The sequence below is a fragment of the Amphiura filiformis genome, chromosome 5 (assembly GCF_039555335.1).
Source record: "Amphiura filiformis chromosome 5, Afil_fr2py, whole genome shotgun sequence".
In the NCBI taxonomy this organism is placed as follows: Eukaryota; Metazoa; Echinodermata; class Ophiuroidea; order Amphilepidida; family Amphiuridae; genus Amphiura; species Amphiura filiformis.
In genome coordinates this window covers 73850362-73872888 of record NC_092632.1, presented here as the reverse complement: position 1 = coordinate 73872888, position 22527 = coordinate 73850362, and the positions used below count along the sequence as shown (strand labels likewise).

Below are 22527 nucleotides of genomic sequence, written 5' to 3'. Positions count from 1 at the left end.
CAATTCAGCATCGATTCTGCACCCCTCCAAGTTATAAAAGTCAAAATTTCACATTTCAGCACAAAATCAATTGAAAGAACATTTTAAGACCGATATTCAACTTCTAGTAACTAAAATTAATTAGTGGTAGGCCTTATGTTTCCAAAATTTTGTGCGCAATTGTTTCAAGAATTGGGGAGGGGACGCCATTATGTATTCTTAGCCCTGGGCGCCACAACCCTTAGCTACGCCACTGTGGGGAGGGGTGCCAATTTTGTTTCTTGCCCCGGGTGCTACCAACCCTAGTTACGCCACTGGATATCAATGCTGTATACTACTGGACATTAATGAGATGGAACCTAGAAATACACAATTTGCTATCTACTGAAGATAACAGTGACATGTACTACTTGACTAATAGTGAAGTCCAGTAAACATTTTTTGGCTAGGTATATAAATAAATAAAACACAGTTTATCTATCTATATAAAGAAACTAGGTTGACAAAGGCAACATGCTATCTACTGAAGAAAGCTCATAGTTACACAAATATACGCTTTGTTGTTTGAGACACCAGATTCAAATAGGTAGCACTGGCTGCACTTTAAACAACAAAATTTATTACACAAACTTGTTGCAATTACTCATTCAGTCAGAAATATGCACAGGTCAGAAAAGCATTTTTGAAAATTAAGTTACCTTATACAAACAATAAGCTATAATACACTGAAAACACCAAAGGCGTAGCATACTTGGTTCTGAAGTTTTGAAGTTTTGTGATGTGAATTTCCCTATGTATTTTATTGTTTTTTACTGTAATTAGTGCTCTTCCCTAATTAGTCATTGAAAAGGTGCATCTTTGCATATAACAATACTGATTGATACAAGAAAATAATAGAAATTACACAAGGCAGCCATTGTTTTGCCTCTGGACTCTTCAAAGTTTCCTTCAAATACTGCAGAAAATAGTCAAAGGTACAATGCACAGGTGCTGATAAGTCTTAAATAAATTGTTAACATGTCTAAACCAGTATTTTTTTCTCAAATGGAAAGAACATAAAAAATAACAGTGACTTGGCAAATATTTGTCAATAAATTACGCTTTGGGAATGAAGGTGGAATAAAGATAGATGAGTAATGGCGTTGCCATGGCAATGAAGTAATAACTTGTTGCTTGCATGATGGAAGTTTGTGTATATTACACCATGCCGCAATTATATACAATATCCGTTTTCAATATATTTTCAATTTGATTGAGTGGTTGTCATTCTGAGAATTATTCCCTATTCCAGAAAACAACAAATATTTCCCAAACAGCAAATTTTATAAAGGGATATTTATGCATTGTGAAAAAAAAATCCTTTATTATGCTCCAACTAGGAATGTGACCAAAAAATGACTTCCTGCTCATTGGGATATTCTGTTTGAAATTTGCCATTCCACTGTGGAAGATTTAAGATTAGTCTTTCACAGAGGGAGTATGTTTTTCAAATGGAATGGCCCATTGATCATTTGGTGGCGTAGCTGGTTTGAAATTTCCCATCCCCCTGTGGAAGATTTAAGGGCTCTTTTTGAAATTCCCTTACACAGGAAGGTGTGCGCCATCCTACAGCTTTCCTGTGCTAGCCTTCTTTTGTTAAAATCCTGTGTGATTATAACACTGCAATTAGCCACTTCACTGACTTAAATTAGGAGCCCGCTTTCCTGACCGAGCTTTCCTAAGGCGTGCGCTTAGCGAGGGGAATCCTGCCTACTTTCTGTGTGAAAACGTGGTAGGGTATTTCAATATGAGCTCTATGATTATTCGTTCACAGAGGGAGTATGTTTTTCAAATGGAATAAGCTATAATGTTAAATATTTTGAAATCCTCTGTATAAGACTAGCTTAATCCTCTAAAGTGGGAGTGTGGATTTCAGATGGAATGACCCATTGATCATTTGGTGGCGTAGCTGGGCAAAATATTTTGTAGAGAAAATCTGTGATTGGCCCTTTAATCAGAGGATAATCACCTTTTGTGAAAGAGAAAAAATACGATAAGCAGTCTAAAAGATGTTAACTTTATGAAGTCGTACATTTTATTACTTTATTTATTATAATCGATAACAAATTTGAAATACTATATCTGACTATAGGATTCTGTTTCAACCTAATTGTCCTTTTCAAAGTAATAAGAAGTTCATACTTGTCTTAAAAAGAAAAAAAATCTGTTCGTCTGTAGTGTTGTTGATTAGCCATTCGGTATCCAATTTCACGTGGTGATTTAATTAGAGATTTCATGCACTAGCACTGATATTCCGTGGCACGGTCTCCTCGTATGCTTCAGATACCGTGTAAGTTAATAGTCGTAATAGATATGCGTGTGTACTTACATTATACAACTCAATGTTCTATGTCGTTCAAGTGAGCCTACTGGAAAATTCCTGCCACACATCCTAGGATTAGATATGAGGAATAGAGAAGCCAGGGATTACATGACCCAGGTTATATAATATTATACCTCTGATAGAGGAGACAGTTATTCAGATTGTGAAAAAGATGTGCTCTTATTTCATGTATTTCTCTCTGATAACATGCTATAAGTTAAAGATGAAGCCCTGCATGCCAGAGCAGTTCTGCTGGGGTGAACCAAACCTGCCTGGTTATCAAATTAATCAGTGACAAGTTTATCTGTGAATTAGACATGTGCTAATTGATGCAATAACATTAAAACATCAATTAGCACCTGTCAAATTCATAGATAACCTTGTCACTGATTAATTTGATAACCAGGCAGGTTTGGATCACCACAGAAGAACTGCTCTGGTGTGGCTTCCTCTTTAAAGTGTACAATAGTTTATTGGAGCAATCTTGCTAATGACATCTTCAATACTACAATGTAAACATTTTTAAAATGCTTTTTGAATTTACTGTTGTATCAAACAGCAGTTTAGACAAAAAGTTAATGGAAGTTGTTTGTTTGTTTGTTTGTTTGTTTGTTTATTTGTTTACCTAGATTGGTCCATAAGGGACACAAGCTTGGATCCATGGGAAATCCATGGTCCAGATGTATGCACAATTAAATGTGATTAACTTGACAGCTCAGTGCCAGAAGTGGGAAAGTGCAATAGCTGCCCTGTGAACATTTGGTAATTTACACACATTATATTTCACTCATCTACACATGGCAGCTATTGCACTTACCCTCTTCTGGCACTGAGCAATCGAAATACATTTATAAATTATAACATGAAGCATTGCAGAGATAGGTCCAGACAACCCATCAGTGAGAGAGTTAATAATACTAGCAAGAGTATAACACCACCCTCAAGGTTATGGAATTACACTGAGTACATATCTCAAGATTTATCAGTAAAATTCACAATTTGTGTCCATTGTAAATTGTGGCAACAATTATTCAAATTTGCAAAGCCTTATGATGTCATCCGTGATATCATTGCCAATCAACTGATAACAGGCTGTGTTTGGGATTTAAGTCCATCCGTCCGTCAGTCACCCACATTGCATGTCAGCATACACCTCATTGACTAGTACTAGTCATGTTAACGACGCACACACAGCACCCGGGATCATGCTATATTCTCCGTCAATTGCTTGACAATTGCAGTTATGAAATCACAAACCCCATTAGCTGTTGATGTGAACTTTTTTTCTTGAATTTGAGCTCTTTTTCTGCTGCTCTTGTCTGTCTCACATTGGAATCTTTGCATTATGTGAAGCACACTTGTGTTTTGGAACCCTCAGCAGCAAGTTACCTGACGTAATCTTTTTCCTGCCTCATGTATTATTTTTTTTCTCTTTCCATTGGCGGCTATTCCATTGCATTCTCAACAGATGCGTTATTCTTTAATGCGACTTGTTTGGTGGCATACGTGGCTTTGGAGATTTCAAACCATTGATAGAATTGTGTGGCAGCGATTGAATGAAGTGATAAGGAGGGTAACCGAGTCTTGAATTGACATGAGAGTAATCTTCAGGGGTTTCTTTACTAGCTTGGATGTGTATGTATGGATTACTTGAGGCATATATAGCTTCATCATCATCAGTGCTACAATTCCACCTGACTCTCGTATGAAGAATAAACACGGATGATGTGATATATGAAGCAAGTCAAGTATTCGTGTACAAATTATTAATATTCTCAGCACTGTGTGGGACAAATATATACATAGTTTTTTTTGCCATATTTTTCTGTTCTTGCTCCACTCTCTGTGCGCTGGATTAGCCCAGAGGTCAGGTGGGGTGATTTTCATAGTGAAGGAGCGTGTGTGCGGTTGGCCACTAGCTGCCGTCTAGCCAACCAACCAACCATCTAGCAAGGCAGCTTGCCTTTGATCGGTGTGTGTGTGTGCGTGTGTGTTCTGGGTGTTGGAATATGACAGCACACAGGGACCAGGTCGTTCCTGATGTTTTTGTGGAAACCTGCTCGACGGGCAGCTGTGAGGATTTACGGAACTCAACACACTCCAGCAATGAAAATCTGGATGAGAAAATACGCAAACTCTCCATTGTCGTAAGTAGCTATATGGCTTTTGTGTAATCAAGTGTGAGCCAATAGCTCTTGATATTCAGCACCCACTGATGCTTTTGTTTTAATTGTACCTGCTAATTGTGATAAGTGAAGCCAGTAAACCAGCTGCAATCAGTTCTTTTTTTTCTGCTTATTCTTCATCAGTTGCATGAGCACCTCTCATACGCTTGTAGCGCATGCAGGCAAATGGCACGCATAGCACCTGTAAAACGCTATTACGCAGTCTGCACACGTCTGGGGTCATAGCACGTGCAAAGTGGGCTAAGATGTGGCGGTGGTGATGAATTGGAAATTATGTGTTGTCGTACATGGCAAAGGGAATTGAACAGTGCTCTCAATGGGTACCCAGGAAATAGATTGATTGCTAAGTAATGATCCGGTGCACTTTATCCATTCCACTGTTTCACTTTGGATCTTAATGTATATACACAAGTTTTGGGGGAACACGTGTGGCATAAGAATGGAATTCGTAATGTGAGTTGCTATGAGATACTGGGATGTCATTGTGATAGTACAGCCATGAACCATGTTGACATTGGTGCACTATACTATGTCAACAACCATTTAGAGCCATGTTTTCAATGTACTCGCCTTTCTTCACAAAATCGTGGTTGAGGAATAGGAAATATATTGGACCAACTTGTTGAAATCAGTCTTGAGGTTTTGTCAGAGAGGTTGAAGTATAGTTAGACAGAAATAAAAACCAAACTAGTTTTTATCTGACATTCCTGTCAATCAAACTGTGTGCAGCCCATTAATTGGTTACCGTACCCTTCTAATTCCACTACTGTAACCAATCAGGGGCTGTGCAAGTTTTGATTGACAGGGACGCCAGATGCGAGCTATTTAAAAACAAATTCTGTCTTTGATTTTAGGAATCTTGATGGCTGCAGCCTGTCAAGTCCTACGGCATAACACAAACATAAAACCATTTTGATTGAAAGTTACACGTAATAAGGAAAAGCAAAACATCAAAAAAGTGGGAGAAACTAGCTGACCTACTTTAAAATCACTTCCTCTGATGTGATCAAGAATCATGCATAAAAAAAATCCAAATTTGCAGGCTACCAGATGTTAAAAAAATTATACAAGTTGACATGAATGGTTATTGAAATGGTAAAATCTAAAATTTTAAACCTTTTGGTTTTTACATCTAGAGATATTTTGCTCCACAACGCCGTTTTCCCCAATAAAATCGGACATTCCTAAGCGAAGATATTTAGTTCGTAAGCTATGGTATTATAAAATTGGAAATTGAGATATCGGCCTTTAAAAATATTATTGACAATGTTGAGAGTAGGAAGTACCTTGAAAAATGTCTCAAAAATTCAAGATGCCAGTTATATTCTGGTCTGAAACTATCAGATAATATTTTTAACATTAATAACATCACAAATTCGCAACAAACCCAAATTGTTAAAAAATCACCCCGGGGCAGATGTTTGGCTATTTCTCCATTTACGATCCTGCCCAAAAGTGTCTGCTTTTGACATATTTGAAAATTGAAATTCAGTTTTACTGACATGAACTAATTGTAATTGATTAATAACAAAAACAAAATGTCCCTGCAAATTAAGCTTCGGGCTTTTGGGGATTTCAAGTACTGTCTGTGAAATTCTTCCCTGGTATTTATGTTAAAAAATAAATGAAATAGTTAATATATGTCAAGACTGCATTCATCCCCAAGTCTCAGATATATGTGCCTGTTCATACATGAATGAATCACAATTTGTATCTTCCATATTAAAGCGATGTGACCAGATTGACAGCTACGTCCCCCACTTTAGCCTTTCAAAAGGGATCGAATCAGAAGAAATCTCAGTTTCTCATTACCCCAGTGTAATTTTAGTTTTGTTTAGATGCTATGAATGAAAAACTATTGTCTCATCCCCCATGGTGGTTACCAACCGTACTGTTATATAGGCAGTTGTGAAATATGTTTTTGCTTTTAATCAATCAAAACTGCTTGTGAAACTTATCTCAAAACTTGGGAATTGGATTATTTTGGTACAGGCCTCAACATGAGATACAAAACACATATCAAAGAGTTTGATATCTACCCATCTTTAATTGTAAAATGATTAAATTTATATGGCAAATATAATATGCATATTCTGTCCATCTGACTGTTGTCATAAACTGCATGACTATTCCACAACCTCCCTCTGACACTGGAGTGACAGATTGCTGTTGTGTTGAATGGCAAAGTTAAAGAATTTGAAACGGCAGCCTCATCATTTCATAACTTAAAAGTAAGTTCTAACTTGTAACACTTGAGAAAATGTTAATCCCTCCGGTGACACTCTAGATCTGGGAAGTATTAAGACTGTTAGATGGAACAACAGCTGGGATGCCCAACCAACAGAATAGAGATCATATATTTGTCATTTAGTGTAATTTACTCGATCCTATCACTGTGTCTTGCAAAAAATTATCAAACTTAATTGACACACAAACAAAATGAAACCCACAATTTTGGCGAAAGGTTTCAGCCGTCAACCAACCAACCAACCAACCAGCAAATGATAATTGGGGCAAATATGCATGTAGAGTTCACATCTCACAAGCCCTATGACTATGAACGGAGTGGGTGTGATTAATTACCTAGGAAACAGTAAATACAAGGAGCATGCAGCTAGAATCCGTGGAAATTGTATACAATAATAAATAACAAGGGCTTGGGTAGATACCTTTAAAGCTAAGCAGGTTGCTACTTGATATTTTTTTATCATCGAGACATGTCATCGTGTCGGCTGCATCAGGGCTGTTTCAACATCCAGCGCAGAAGACAAACAAATTTACTTGTTTGTTTGCATTTTATCCCATACGCGAGAAACCTTACTTTACATCGACATCTTTCTTTCCCTGGTTTTTCAAAGTAATGTCATCTCCCAATATGGATTTCTCTCTTTTTATTTCATGCTGCAAACATCGGTGCATGTGAAAGATAAGCCTGTTAATACATCGGGGAAAATTTGTTCAAAATCATGTGTCAAATAGAGTTTAATGTTGAATTTTCGGTTGAATGCGTGCTTGCTCGGGCTAATTTTTTTGGAAAAAGTGTAACAGCATAAAGCGGTGCAGACTTACGATATTGCTAGGTTTGATTTTGAAATTGACAATGTGGTTGATTCAGGTGGGATTGTATAGTGGAGGTTCTCAAGGTGAACTAAATGTACATGATAATGGGCTCATTGCCAATATTGCACAGTTCAGTATTCCCATATAACAAGTGTGGCTCAAACTTTGACCTCGTGTTGAGGAGTATGAGTTTGTGTACCCAAGACATTTGTAGGTCATTCCATGTGTGTGCAAGCATATTGAGGTTAAAGAACTGTGTCATGACAAATGAGCCTGTTATATCATGTTGTTGTCAATACACAAAAATGGAACAAGCAATATGTGGTTGGTTATTACATCGTATAGAGTTCAATGGGGCATTCACAATTATTCTGTCGGTCAGAGGGTTGTCATAACTTGGTTATTCCTAAACCCCCCATTAATAGAGATTATCCATGTTCTATAAGCTGCATATCCTATCAACGACTGCTATACCTTGTTTAGGACATTCTAAAGAAGTACCTGCATGTGCAACCAGGACTGTTTCAAAATAGCCCGCCAAAGTCATGCAGGTAACTCCGAGGTCGTGCATTGAATTAGTTTGAATGAGGAATACTACGGGAACCAGTGCCTTTTGTTAGAAGTCACACATGAGTAAAGTGGATTGAAAAATTGCTGTTGGGGTGAATGAGAAAGTTAACAGATTCCTCCCCAAAAAATTACTTTGCAAAACCAAAAACGATAAACCGACAAGACAGGATAAGGCACAGGTGAAACAACACAAACACACACACTCTCCTACACCATCCATACAAACTGACCACACCCCCCCCAAAAAAAAACCACTCATTTTCCAGCTCAAACTCACAGTCTATGTTAACAGAATTTGAAATAGCAGGCCTTATCTGTTCATGAAAAAGTTCCAACTTGTACAATATTTGTCCACTTTGATATTCTCTCAATTTATGTATCAAGAAAATGTTAATGCAAATATCAAACTGAAAGGAATGAACAAAAAGTGTCATTTTAAATAGAACTCCCAATGCAAAGTTAGCAAAGTTTCACTCCAGATCCAGGGAGTAAGAGTAAGAGTAATAGGTGGAACAAAAGCATGGATGTCCTACCATCAGAATAGGCTGGTTGTAATGTGTTATTAGCAGGGACAAATGATTTGCGCGGAAAAAATAGGAAATTGTGCAGAGATTGCACAGAACTTTTATACATAAAACACACATATTAAATACAGGAAGAAGAAAAAACATGTCAAATTACTAAATATATTATGTAGTAACTAAAACACGTAGTTTTTAGTATTATTTGTTTTAAGCCACATTTGTGGCAATTTTGGACCATTTTTAGGTATTTTGGCAGCCATTTTGAAAAAGCGCCCTCTATCTGGTGTTCCCCACCATTTGACAAGGTTGCATACTTGTTCAATGATTCCCCATGCTTCAAAGTGCAAGAAACCACTTTCAAATCTTATTCCCCATGATTTGGTGGTGGAATCACTATTTTCACCCCTACTATACATCCCCAACTATTATATTCTCACACATAATGCGATAGTCCCAATATTCAGGAGCAAAATTATGTTATTGCGCGGAGAAAGGAAAAATTTTGTGGCGCATCACAGAATTTCGAGCTGCGAACATCATTGGTAGCCTTGCTATGCATTGGTCTATTCCAATTGAAATGCACACTACCCCTGTGGAAGATTTTGGAAATATCTTCCACAGAGGGAGTATTACTTTTGAAAAGAATAGACAATTAGGTAGCTTTTATTTGAAATACTCACTCCAGTTGTGGAAGATATAGGTAAAACCATACTACAGGGGGAGTATGGGTTTCAAAATGATTAACTCTGACCAATTACATTTGAAACTCATACTCCCTCTGTGGAAGACATTTCCAAAATCTTCCACAGGGGTAGTGTGGATTTCAAATGGAATAGCCCATTTGGGGGAGTTTCCTGAAGCAATATTCAAAAAGGGTTCTTTGAGACAATATCTTGGATAGGTGAAAGACATGGTGTGATATTGGCCACTTGTGTAATACTATGGGGAACTATAACGGGTTGGATTTGTGTGAAGCATGTATTGATATTTAAGAAAAACAATAACAAATAGAAATTGATATTTTCCTTACAACAACAATTAATAGATTCATTTGTACTTGTTAGTACTAGAAGTGTTAAAATCAAAATCCGAGATGTTCCTTGGTAATAGCTTTCTATTTTCCTCCTTTTGTTCTATCCATTGAAGGCTGACTGTTTTGCACCACATATCCTCTTTTAAGGGCTGGGGTATGAACGTTTGGACAGTATTTATTGTGGGACATTATAGCACATCAGACATATCGAATTGCATTCTGAATACGAAGAATGTCATTCTGATATCAAATAATTTTGATTTTTGAAATTCGCAATTTAATACACATTTTATGGCAAATCATTAAAATTGATATTTTTGATATTTAACAGTACTTGAAGTAAACTTTATAAATCTGATGATTTATACTTAAAGTGTATGTAGGTGGGATGAAAAGTCGACGATCAATTGAAAATTTTGACTTTTTATTGAAGATATGGATTTTTTTTCCCAAAACACCAGATAAAATTAGGTCTTTTGGGAAAAAAATCCATATCTTCAATATGAAAGGTCAAAATTTTCAATTGACCGCAGGCTTTTCCTCCCTGCTACATACACTTTAAGAATATGTCATTAGATTTATATAATTTACTTCGAGGACTGTTATATATCAAAATTTGAAAAATATCAAATTTTTATAATTTGTCATAAAATTTATATTATATTGTGATTTTCAAAAATGAAAATTATTTGATATCAGAAAGACATGCTTCAGATTCAGAATGCAATTCGATAGGTCTGAGGTGCTCTCATGTTCCACAAAAAATACTGTCGAAACGCAATAAACGCTCATTTTAGATCCCTTAAGTCATTTGTTTATTTCTGCATTGATGCTTTTTGTACATTTCCTGATATGATTATGTTGTATCCGGACACAAACAATCTCCCTAATGGTTGGATTCCACCGTGTTACGAGTAGATAAGTCCATTATTTAATGAAAAATAACTAAACAGAAACGGCTCAATTTCCATAACATTTTAAAATTGATGATGATAATAGAATCTGTATAGTTCAAAATGTTAACAGGAAAAAAGATTTAGGTGCTTACAAATGTGTTTTGTTGTGTAGAGTCATCATGCAAATCAGATGTTGAGAAAAAAAATTTAGCCTGCAGAAATCTTAAAAGATTTTCTTTTCAAAGAAATTTGCCTCAAATTCTGTGTCTGGAACATTATGTGCATCTATATGAGGATAGATTTTTTTATTTTTAATATCCAGAGATTTTGCTCTCAAGCAAGTCTGGTTCAAGTTGTTTCAAATCCCTTGTGTTCCCGTCTTTCAAACTGCTATAAAAGCCTTCAAATCCAAGTCCATTAGGAAAGGATAACTGTTATGTCCTCAACAAGTCAAACTGTAGCCTCAGTGGAGTTACTCAGCAATATTGGACGGCAAAAACTGACCCTGATAGATGATGATGATGATGATAGTGAATTTGAAATTAAATACATAGTTTGAGGGGAAGACTAGTTGTATGGTTTTATATATATTTGCATAGATCTATAAAATCTAATGTGTTGGTGAGCATTGTGTATGTGTTTTTATAAAGTGATGCGCTGCAAGAAAGATGGGTGAGATAGAAGGCATGTCCCTATAGCATTGGTGATGTAATTTTACTTAAATACTACTGGCTATTCAATGATTAATATGCTGTCAAGAGATCCAGGGTAGTTCAGCAGAAAGCAGATGAAAAGGTGAAAATTGTGAAGAATAATTACTTTCATGGAAATCTGCTGCATATATTTTGTCCCTTAAAAGTGAATATATTAAAGAGAAGCCATGTTTTGGTCAAAGGGAATCTTTGCTTGAAATCTGAGTGATTGTCATACAAGTCATAAAAAATGGTTGACAGAATGATATTTACTTTTTAAAGAAAACATATTTGGTGCTGGGAGCCATAGAAAAAAATAACTTTGCAAACTGTACAAATTGATTTTGACAAATGAAGAATATCATTATAGACTAATTAAAATGCCATTACAGAAAATTATTTTGTAGAAGAAAATTAAAATCAAGGATATATTTAGCACTTTGAAAATACAGAATAAAATGCAGTGTTCAGGCGCAAGCGTACATATTGAAGGATTTACCTAGGCACGCTCCAGCGGGTTTACTAAGTGAAGCAAATTTAGATTGCATTCCAAATCCAAATACCGGGAGTAAAGTGCACAAATCCAGTTATTTTTTAAACAAAAACTCGCTTTTTGATTTTAATTGAGGGGAAAATTGCAATTATGAATTCAAATGTAGGCAGGCAGGCAATTCAGTATCGAAGTTACGTAATGTTACTATGTCAACGGGATCACGCTACTAGAGTAATGAACCACGATCGAAATGATCACCACATAAAGTATATGGCACTCGAAGGCATACCAAAGTAGCGTGATCCGTAACCAAGAGAATTACGTAACCACTTCGATGCTGAATAGGGAACTCAGAATCAAGAGTGGAGAGCCCATACATAAATCTATATTAAGTATACCTCTATTACTTTTAATGTGGACATATCTACGCCACATTTATTTCTATACTCCAAGCAGCTTTTGAGATGATAACACTGCAAATATATTCCTTTTGTGTGTAGGTCTATGAAGAGAAGCTTTACAGTGCAAATGTGAACACTTGTGAAAACAATTGAAATTGTGCAAAAAAATAATGACGTAAAAATGTAGTACTTCAACAGCATGCCACAGGTAAAAAAAAGTAATTCTGTGTGAGGTAGATACGTCAGCAGTTTTGACAAGCTAGATCTGAGCCAGATAAAACAAATATGAAAGGAGAAACCACACGGTTGCCTGTAATGACGTTGCTCCAAAACACAATATTTTGCCATCAAATTATCTGAAAATAGATAAAATTACTTTGTTAACAGCGTGCTTGCGTGGGTTAGAGTGTTGATCCCCACTGTACAGAGTATTTCAAAGGGAGCAAAGTATTATATTACATATCGATTAGACTATGCAGTCATTGGAGTGTACACATGCGATGGTACTAACAATGGGGTTCTAGTGAGGAAAAAATTTATAAATAATATAAATTATTGATTTTTGTTGTAAAATGAATGTAACTGGGAAATTTTTGTGGTAAACAATTGATGAAGAATACTGGAAATAAAACTGATGTTATCTACTGATGACAGCAGCATTTTTATGGAGGGCATATAAGATAAGAACTCGTTTTTTACACTAATGATAGACCAAGTTTATGTTAAGATGTCAACACAAATGAATTGCAGTCTTTCAAAATTTGATTAAAGGCTTTACACTACGTTGAATATTTTTAAACTGTTGTAACATAGAACATGAGAACATAATACTAATTAGTGCATTAAAATAAAGTGGCAGCAAATTAGAAAGAAGATAAAAGTATATATTTTATGCCTTATACAGAAAATAACTGTATAAAATAGCATATAGTTATATTTATATAGACAAGTCTTTCCACACAGCTAGCTCACTAATGGATCCAAAGGTATCACTTTGATGTAATGTAGCTTTTAATACATTTTTTTGATCATAGCTGATATTGCTAAAATGTGTATTTGATGTAAAGAGTAAAATATTTTGAGGGCCATGACCTTCATTCTAGATTTGAGGAGACAAGAGTGTTGTCTGTTTCAAGTCATAGCTAATAGATAAATGCAATTACTATTAATGGCGCTTTACTGGAGTCCTTTAATGATGCACAATTTAGAACAGTGTTACATTATTTCAATGCTGAATATAGCAAAATAGCTTTGGTTCGAAAATAATGCTACAAACTTAAGTGCATTCTGGAAGAAAACTGCAGAATTTTGCTATAAAATCTGTTGAAGAAGCAATTTTGCTAGAAAAGTGCTATCTACTGAAATTAGCAAAATAACTTGGTTTAAAAATAATGGCACAAAATGAAGTACATTGCTAGTTTGCTAGAAATTGCTATTTTTCGAAGATAGCAATTTTGCTAGATAATAAGAAAATTGCTATCTACTGAAGATAGCAAAATAATTTGGTTTGGAAATAATGGTACAAAATGAAATACATTGTAGAAGAATGCTGCAGAATTTTGCTAGAAAATTGCTATCTACTGAAGATGGCAAGTTTGCTAGAAATTGCTATCTACTGAAGATAGCAAGTTTGCTAGAAATTGCTATTTGGTGAAGATGGCAATTTTATTAGAAAATTACTATCTACTGAAGATAGCAAAATAATTTGGTTCGAAAACTTTTGCTAGAAAATTGCTATCTACTGAAGATAGCAATTTTGCTACAAATTGCTATTTACTGAACATAGCAATTTTGCTAGAAAATTAGAACATTACTATCTACTGAAGATAGCAAAATAATTTGGTTGGAAATAATGGTACAACATGTTAAGATACATTCTGGAAGAAAGCTGCATAATTTTGCTAATAAATTGCTATCTACTGAAGATAGCAATGTTGCTAGAAATTGCTATTTTTTGAAGATAGCAATTTTGCTAGATAATAAGAAAATTGCTATCTAGTGAAGATAGCAAAATAATTTGGTTTGGAAATAATGGTACAAAATGAACTACATTGTAGAAGAATGCTGCAGAAATTTGCTAGAAAATTACTATCTACTGAAGATGGCAATTTTGCTAGAAAATTGCTATCTTCAGTAGATAGCTGTGGTATAAAAATAATGGTTGATTAAATATGAAATCTACCTTTCTTCATGTATTAACAATAGCAGTACAAAAACATAAAAAGAGTATACCAAAATAAAGACATAAATATTTACAGAATAGCCAAGAAGGCATCAGTGAAGTGTTTGTTTTTACTTTTCTAGGAAAACGTAATTCCTGGTTTTGACTTGTTGTATTTTGATCAGCAAAAATGTCTTTCCTAATTCAGTAAACAGATCAATATAGTCTTTGTCCCTGTTGCAGGCTGATATTATTGCTGCTAACTGTTTACTACGTCTTGCAGTTCAATATTTGCTCACAATAAAGCAGGCTTTAGTTTCTTAAATATCCAATTTGCCTGTGTTCACTTTGGTATTACTGCATTTATGTCATTAGCAGCATAAACACTGGGCATTTATGATTGGCTATTGTGGTTGAAATCCATACACCCTATGGAAGACATGACCATAATCTGTCACACGCGGGTGTAGTATTGAAATGGAGTCACCCATTCAGGTAACCTCATGAAATTCACCTGTGTGGAAGATTAAGGTCATGTCTTCCATAGGGGTGGATGTATATTAACGGGAATAGCCCAATACACATTTCCTGCAGTGCCAATTTGAGTTGTCATAATAATAATGTATATAGGTATTTGTGTGTTTAAGCCCCCTCTATGGCCCAGAGTATCTACGTATCATTGTATGTGAAGTAAACAAAATCTGTCTGGATTCAATATTTTGATTTGAAGGTTGAAAGTTGTGTCTTTAAGCCGCTTACACTGCCTGATGCCTTGTAGAAGACGGAAATGGATTAGAATGCACTTGATGTAGAAAGTGTTCAGTAATCGGCCCTTTTTACTATGTTGAGAAGCTTACACTAGGAGTTGAAGATCAAAGTGCTGGAGAATGACACTTTCTTACATGTCATGTTCATCAAGAAAAGAAATTCCCTGTCTGAAAGAATTTTTAGATCCAGTAGATCTCCATATTTGTATATAGATGAATCCAACAAGCTAAGTGATGGTCAGAATTCAGCCGGCCATTACTGGGTCCCTGGCGCACCAAACTGGTGTTGTTACTGCCCAATTGGGTGGATTAAGGCCGCTTAAAAATCGATATTGTATTGTATTGTGTTGTAAACTTTCATTATTCTTTTGTGTGTACATGTAACATGGGTGATGGAATGTAGTTTAAAATCTCCGCCAAGGTCGCATCATTTCACAATTCAGGTGGGATGGACCTTACAGGGACCCAGCTATGGCTGCCATTGAGGTGTAGGAATACGTGAAATTGGATTTGTCTATAAAGAAATCTGCAGTCACAACTCGCTCATAGGTATTAACATATCCATACCCTTAGTTACTGGAAACATGCATTAAAAACCTGTGCGTATGATCTCCAATATTTAATTCTCATGATGTTAAGGTTCATAAACTTGCAAATATGCGGTGAGTGAACTTTGGCCTCCAGCAAGGAGCATGTTTTGTATCTCTTACTTAAAAAGCACATGACAATGGGTTACTTTTACACATAAATAAATTGGCTACATTAGTTTAATGTATTGCACATGTAAATGTGTCTGTGCAAACAATGGTTTGCCACCTGTGTAACTATAGTTAGTATTCTTAGCACCGTCTTGAAATTGTCAGTTTTCTCTTGAGGTAAACTGACGGACTACTTAGGGATGGCAAGGCAGCCATAATGTTTGCATGTAATTGTAGGGCAAATTCTAAGTGTTCTTGCCAGGAGCTACTCTTGTGTATATTAGTGACCAAGCAATAGACTTGTCTATTTCCTTGCCGTATGTTTTCTTCATGTTATCATGGTTATTACCCTCGTCCCATTACACAGAGGTGAACAACGCAGAAAACAGGGAGTAGATGCCTGGCAGAGCAAACTAGTGAAAAACATTGTGTATTATGGTGTTAATGGCAAAAGTGCAATTCAGAGTGATGGCACGGTGATATTATCAAAATGACAAGGAGTGTAAAGGTTCGTTCATACTACCACCGCATTTGCGATGCGTTGCTTTGCGATGCGGTGCGTTGTCGCACTGCATCGTACTGCAAAATACTGCATTGCGATATCGCAATGAAGTTAAATACATTTTAACTTGGAAATGCGACGAGTTGCGTTGACTTGCGGCAAACGTAATCGATATATCGGCATCGCAAAGCAACGCATCGCAAATGCGGTGGTAGTATGAAGGGATGCACTCACGCACAGTTATTTTTCAGTCAAATTTTGATGCATCTTTTTTGATTTTATACATTTCTGAAAATCCCATCACGTAACATACCGGTTTTCCCGTATCATTGCTTAAATTGCTTATTAAATACATATAGTACAGCTGAGTACACAGCTGAGTGTATAGAGATTTTTTATTATTTAAAAGCTTAGCTTTGTTTAAACCAGGGCTCTCACTTTACTTTTGGATCATGGGCCAGCTGCTGTGGTTCACAACTTGTCTTCCAGCATGTCAACTTTCCTGGAATTATTTTTGCTAAACTCGGTATCACAAATGCGTGCTCTGTAACTGAGAATGTACATGCACAACATTCCCGTACATGACTTGTCAGAAGCCTTGCTGTACATACATGAGGTCTCAAAGTTGCAGATAATCATGTGCATGCAAATACGCGAGCAAATAACTCGCAAGTTTCCTTTTCTGGTGCCTTTTGGTACTCAATTGTAAGTATGATGACCTAATGGTTAAGTGATCAGACCCATGATCACAAGGTTATGGGTTCCAGTCACATCTCGGCCAACTTGTTGTGTCCTTAGGCAAGGCACTTAACCACATTTGCTTCACTTCACCCAGATGGAAATGGGTATTAGCAGAAAATGGGAAGGTAAACAGACTGGTTGTGTGAGAGGAGTAAGCACCCCCTCCCTACAGCAACATTATTTACAGAGGAGTTTGGTCCAGTGGTGTAGCGCAATAGGGGCACAGTCTCAGAGGGCATGTGCCCCCTCCAATCGATTGCAAAATTGATAAAATCCCATAGGAAAATAGCCGAAAAATGGCTTGTGCCCCCCCAATATGATAACCCACGCTACACCACTGGTTTGGTCCAAAACAGAGATGAGCACTCCGGCCTGTAAATACGGGCATGGTGAACTTTAAGCTTCACCTTCTTTGGTACTAGGCTTACAAGTTGACAACTCTCAATTACTAAAGGGTCAAATTTGAACCCTGTTTGAAGCATTATTGTATGTGAAGGTAGACATCCTGCACTTTTTGCATCCCAAACAGCTACCCTGAAAATAACAACATGCGAATATATCCCCTTTGTGTACAGCCAGTGTAAGGGAGAATTGTCAGTTTAAAAACAAGTGAAGCAGTTCACAAAATTTAAAAAGCGTGAAAAAATAATTGCGAAAAAAGTTGCACTTTTACAGTAGGAGCGACCTTAATCCGTGAGCAGCAGTAAATGTGTTTCATTTGTAAAAGAATTACTCCAGTTCTGAAAGCAATAGTCTGGAAGTCTGTGTTATTATTGAAATGGAAAAACAAAGTTCATCTATGCCATGAAATGTACATCTTGTGAGTTGCTGGATCTGCCTTATGGAATGGAATTATTTAGGGTATATTGGCTGACATTCAAGCTGTGAGATAGTTTGCCCTAGGCTGCATGTCATTAATGGGCCCCAACACACATGCTTGTTTCATAACATTTCCTTTATAAGTTTGCACGACTTGGCATACAACATGTGCAAGACACTGGTGTGATAACGAGGGGGAATTTTCACCATGTTATCATTTTCATGTTTTTTACGTGGTACGCAAATTTAGAAGACGCAAACATTTCTGCCATATTTATGTTTAGACAATCACATTATACACATAATTCCATCTACAAGAATGCCTCTTAATGAGTGTTTTTTGATTAAAGAGATAAATGGCAGACACCCTTTACGAAAACATTACACTATAGATTGATCTTACAATAATACATGTTTGTACAGCCACCTGTATCATTAATATCGTTGCTCAAACTCCCAATGATGTTTTTGTGGAGGATGTCTGCCTTTGGTCTCTTTGGTCAGAAAAAACCCCATTCATTTTGAGGCATTATGCTTGTAATTGGAATTTGAAGCCAGAAGTTTTCTATGATATGGAAAACTGACAAATTGCGCAGAATCGGAGGTAGAAAATGGAAAACCGGATTTCATAAATAAAATTGAAATAATTGAAAAAAGTGAATAAAATACAAAGAAAAACATCAAGAAACAAGTATCTGTTGTTTTCAATAATATAAATGTGTATAAAGTGCATATAGTTTGTAATATAGCTTTATTAAACTTCTTGTCAAACGGACAAAACATGGTAAAACGGACAAAACATTGGAAGCCGCAAGAAAACGGAAAAATATAGAAAAAGACATTGGCAAGACAGAACAGGGAAACCTTGTAGCTTTTATGGAATTCAATGGTATTTCTTTAGATGTGCTGACCTTTAATAGAAATAATTCAGAATGAGGATTCTCAAACAAATGGTTTTTTTTTATTGCTCAAATATCTGAATGTGTTCTGTTGTAGGAAGAAAACTTCTGCTGTATGGGCTATTCCAGTTGAAATCCATACACCACCTATGGAATACATGATCTTAATCTTCCACACAGGGGGTGTGAATTTCAAATGGGGTTACCTGAGTGGGTAACTCCATTTGAAATTTACACCCCCTGTGTGGGAGATTAAGATCATGTATTCCACAGGGTGTGTGGATTTCAACTGGAATAGCTACTATGGAAACATTGTATCATGTACATGCAGGTAGCAATATTTTTCAGAGGAATTTTTTTTAAATGGTGCTGCTTACCAGATGTTCTTCTCTATTGCGTATGTTTGTTTTACAACACATGAAATCTGGGATAATATCCATGTACTAGTACCAGAGAATCTCCTTGGAATAGATAGATATACACAACCTTCAAATATTCATCCTTAAAGTGATCACTTTTCCTGATCAATGTCAAGTTGTCAAAATAAATCAACATTTGTATCTGGTCAATTTAAATGTCACGTTAGACAACGCAAGATGTAAAAACACTCTACTACCTGCAGCCTTTTCCCATCTATAACTCTATGTCTAAATCTGTCAAGACCAGCCTCACCTCCAATTGCACAGTTTACTAACCACCATTCAATAACTATATCTCAAAATGTGACCTCAAGTTGTGGGTATGAGTTTTTGTATCCATCCTGTTCAAAGGTCATTCTGTGAATGTACAAAGATACCAGGATTAAAGAACTGCGCCGTGATAGATGAGCATATTTTGAGACGATATATTCAACGATATCCTTGACCGATTGAAGGGACAAGACGCGATATGCACGCACTTAAGACACTTGGCTTGATTTTAATATATATTGTTCAGGTCAGATATATATGCAGCACCTAAGGACACGGACAAGTCTTTTGAGTTGTCTTTTTTTAATGTTATTTGACGGGTTTCGTGAGTTGACCACTAAGCGAGCTTTTCCCAAGATGAACACCATAGATAACGATGTCTGAATAGAGGAAAGAAAAAATATTGTACCTGGGGCGCCTGTTGTGTATGCAAGATACAAAACAAACAGAATTTGTTATTGGTGTTTCTCCCATGATAATAAAAAATGGGAAAAATGAAAAGGCAAGAAAATGGTACATTCTGCAGTCAATTTCATAAGCTTTATTTTTTGTCTGTTTTTCATGCCTATGTTTTGAGCATAATTAGAAAATGTAAAGGCATACTTGAAGTTATATGAGCAAAGGTAAAATGCCAAAGTAAACCAAGAAATATGTACATAAGGTACATTGATTGACAGAGGGTAGAATATTTTGAACAGATACTTTTTGAATAGCTATATTTGTCTTCCCTTGACTTAGCAAAAGATACAGAAACATATCATTTTTTAAAACAAATGTTATGAATGTAAAGAATGAAAAGAATAATTTTAATCATCATTACAGAAAACTCGATAGTTAGCATATGTGCTATACCATCGAGCACTTTTAAAACATGCAACGTGAAGAGCCCCATCCACAAAAGTGTAAAGGGTTGTGAGCAAGTCAACGATACACATAGTTATACTTGTGTCTCAACCCCATAAGCTCAGTTGGTTAAACACCGGACTTTGGTACAATTTCATGTTTTCAAAAGTGCTCGATAGTAAGCACATAATTATACTAACTATCAAGTTTTTACGGTAATTCATATATTTGATTTCCCCTAGTCAATGCTGACCCTGTCTCCAATACACCCTAAATAGCCAGACATCACCAGTTCCACAGAAATCATTTCACTATTTAAAAGCCTCATCAGTTAAAAGCCCAGAGCTAGTATTTTCAATTCAAACTGGGTACAATACGAATCAAGTATCGATATTTTTAGTATTAGCTACCCTGGATAAACCTTCCTATACGTTTGCAAGATATTTTCCAAAAAAACAATATAAATGATTTACAAATGCTCTATTTAATTTGGTGTATTATAATGAACTCTTCATGATGTTGTCAAATGATTAGAAACATCTTTTTTTTTTTTTACAAAATCATCTATTACTGGCTTTGAGGGACTGTTATATTTCAGATTGAATAAGTAAAAATACACAAATCAATATCTAATAACCGCATGAAGCACTTTTTTCTCTAAATTGTTCAGGAATATTGTGACATTGAAACTTTGGATTCGCCCTTGGCATATCCAATTACTGGCATCGTTATTGACATATTACTTTATAATATCATTAGTTTATCATGTTGTTATTGATTTGAGGGCAATTGAATAATAACAGTGGATTTGTGTCGCTAATTTACTGCTACTTCTACATATATATTCGTGTGGGTAGTTCACATCAATGGGTGATTCAACACTAGAGTGTGATCCACATTCCACATTCATAATAGCAAGTGTCTATGCGGCATCCAGGAAATGATCGTGTTTTTTGTAAGTGTGTTTCAGAATGTTACAGTGCTTGTAGCATGCGTATAGCACAGTGTCGTGTGTATGTAGGGCGCTCATGGTGCAATGCCATATGCTCGTACTATAATAGCACAAGAGCAGACCACATTGATGCACATCTTAGCATTGATGTGGATTCTGCTTTTTATGTAGTGTCACCCTAATGTATCCTTTAAGCTTGTTATTGTTATGTTGTAATACAATAGAAATTTGTGGTAATTTTCTTTTATGTAGATAAAAATTCAACATATATGGTAATCATTTTTTTCACCAATGTAAACAATAGTTAGGTAGGACCGTTGTCAAATAAGATTGTAACAAATACATTTCAAGGTGATTATAAATAATATGGGCAGTATGTTTTACTAATTGAGCTTTGAATTTCCCCCCTATATAATTTAGTCATGAAATGCAAATTATTAGTTTAAGGGGGTACTACACATGTACACTCCTGCCAAAATTTATGCCTATTTTTGTATTTTTCTTAAAAATTATAGCGCATTGGGGACAAGTAAGATATGTATATTATAGGGGCAAGGACTACAACTACTGCACTATAAATTTTATTTCAGCACAGACAACAGTTGTGGGGTAAAGCGGGCTTCAGACTCCGAGTATTATAGTTACAATATTGTATGTACAATATATACGTTATTTAATCTATTGCCATTCTATTTCCAGTAATGTTTAAGTTCTAACGAATGTTTGATGACGAAAAATCGATAATATGTTACATACAATATCTAGCAGAAATATATTATCGATTTTACGTCATCAAACATTCGTTAGAACTTAAACAGTACTGGAAATAGAATGGCAATAGATTAAATATACATATTTGTACATACAATATTGTACGCATAATAAAAAGTCTGTATACTGCTTTACAGTCAAAAATGAGGGAAAACCAATATTTGATCAATAAATCAATAACTACTTGCTTTGAGTTGCTGAATAGTCCTTGCCCCTATAATATACATATCTTACTTATCACCAATGTGCTATAATTTTTGAGAAAAATGCAAAAATAGGCATAAAATTGTCCAGGGGTGTAGTACCCCCTTAATGAAAAGTAAAAGAGTTAGTTTATGTGGGTTAAACATTATTTCAGATATACACGAGGCATTTTTGTATACCACTGAAAATCAATATACAAATCTTAGTTCCATAGATTCATGTGTGTGATAATCAGGTAAAATAATTGCACCTGGTCTGCTGGGGCAAAATCAATTTAGATAGCAA

General features: G+C 35.7%; 1 protein-coding gene across 13 annotated transcripts in view; it reads left to right on the top strand.

Moving 5' to 3' along the window:
* The window catches only part of LOC140153685 (synaptosomal-associated protein 25-like), a 259881-nt gene that overhangs the window by 141318 nt on the left and 96036 nt on the right, over positions 1 to 22527 (top strand). Inside the window, exon 1 of one of the 13 annotated variants that reach the window (XM_072176501.1) lies at positions 3820 to 4488. The exons of the other annotated variants lie outside the window; for them this stretch is intronic. Within the exon in view, the coding sequence (XP_072032602.1) occupies positions 4351 to 4488 (138 nt within the window). The 5' untranslated portion in view covers positions 3820 to 4350. Of the gene's footprint in view, positions 1 to 3819; positions 4489 to 22527 lie in introns of those variants that run through there. 13 annotated transcript variants of the gene reach the window in all.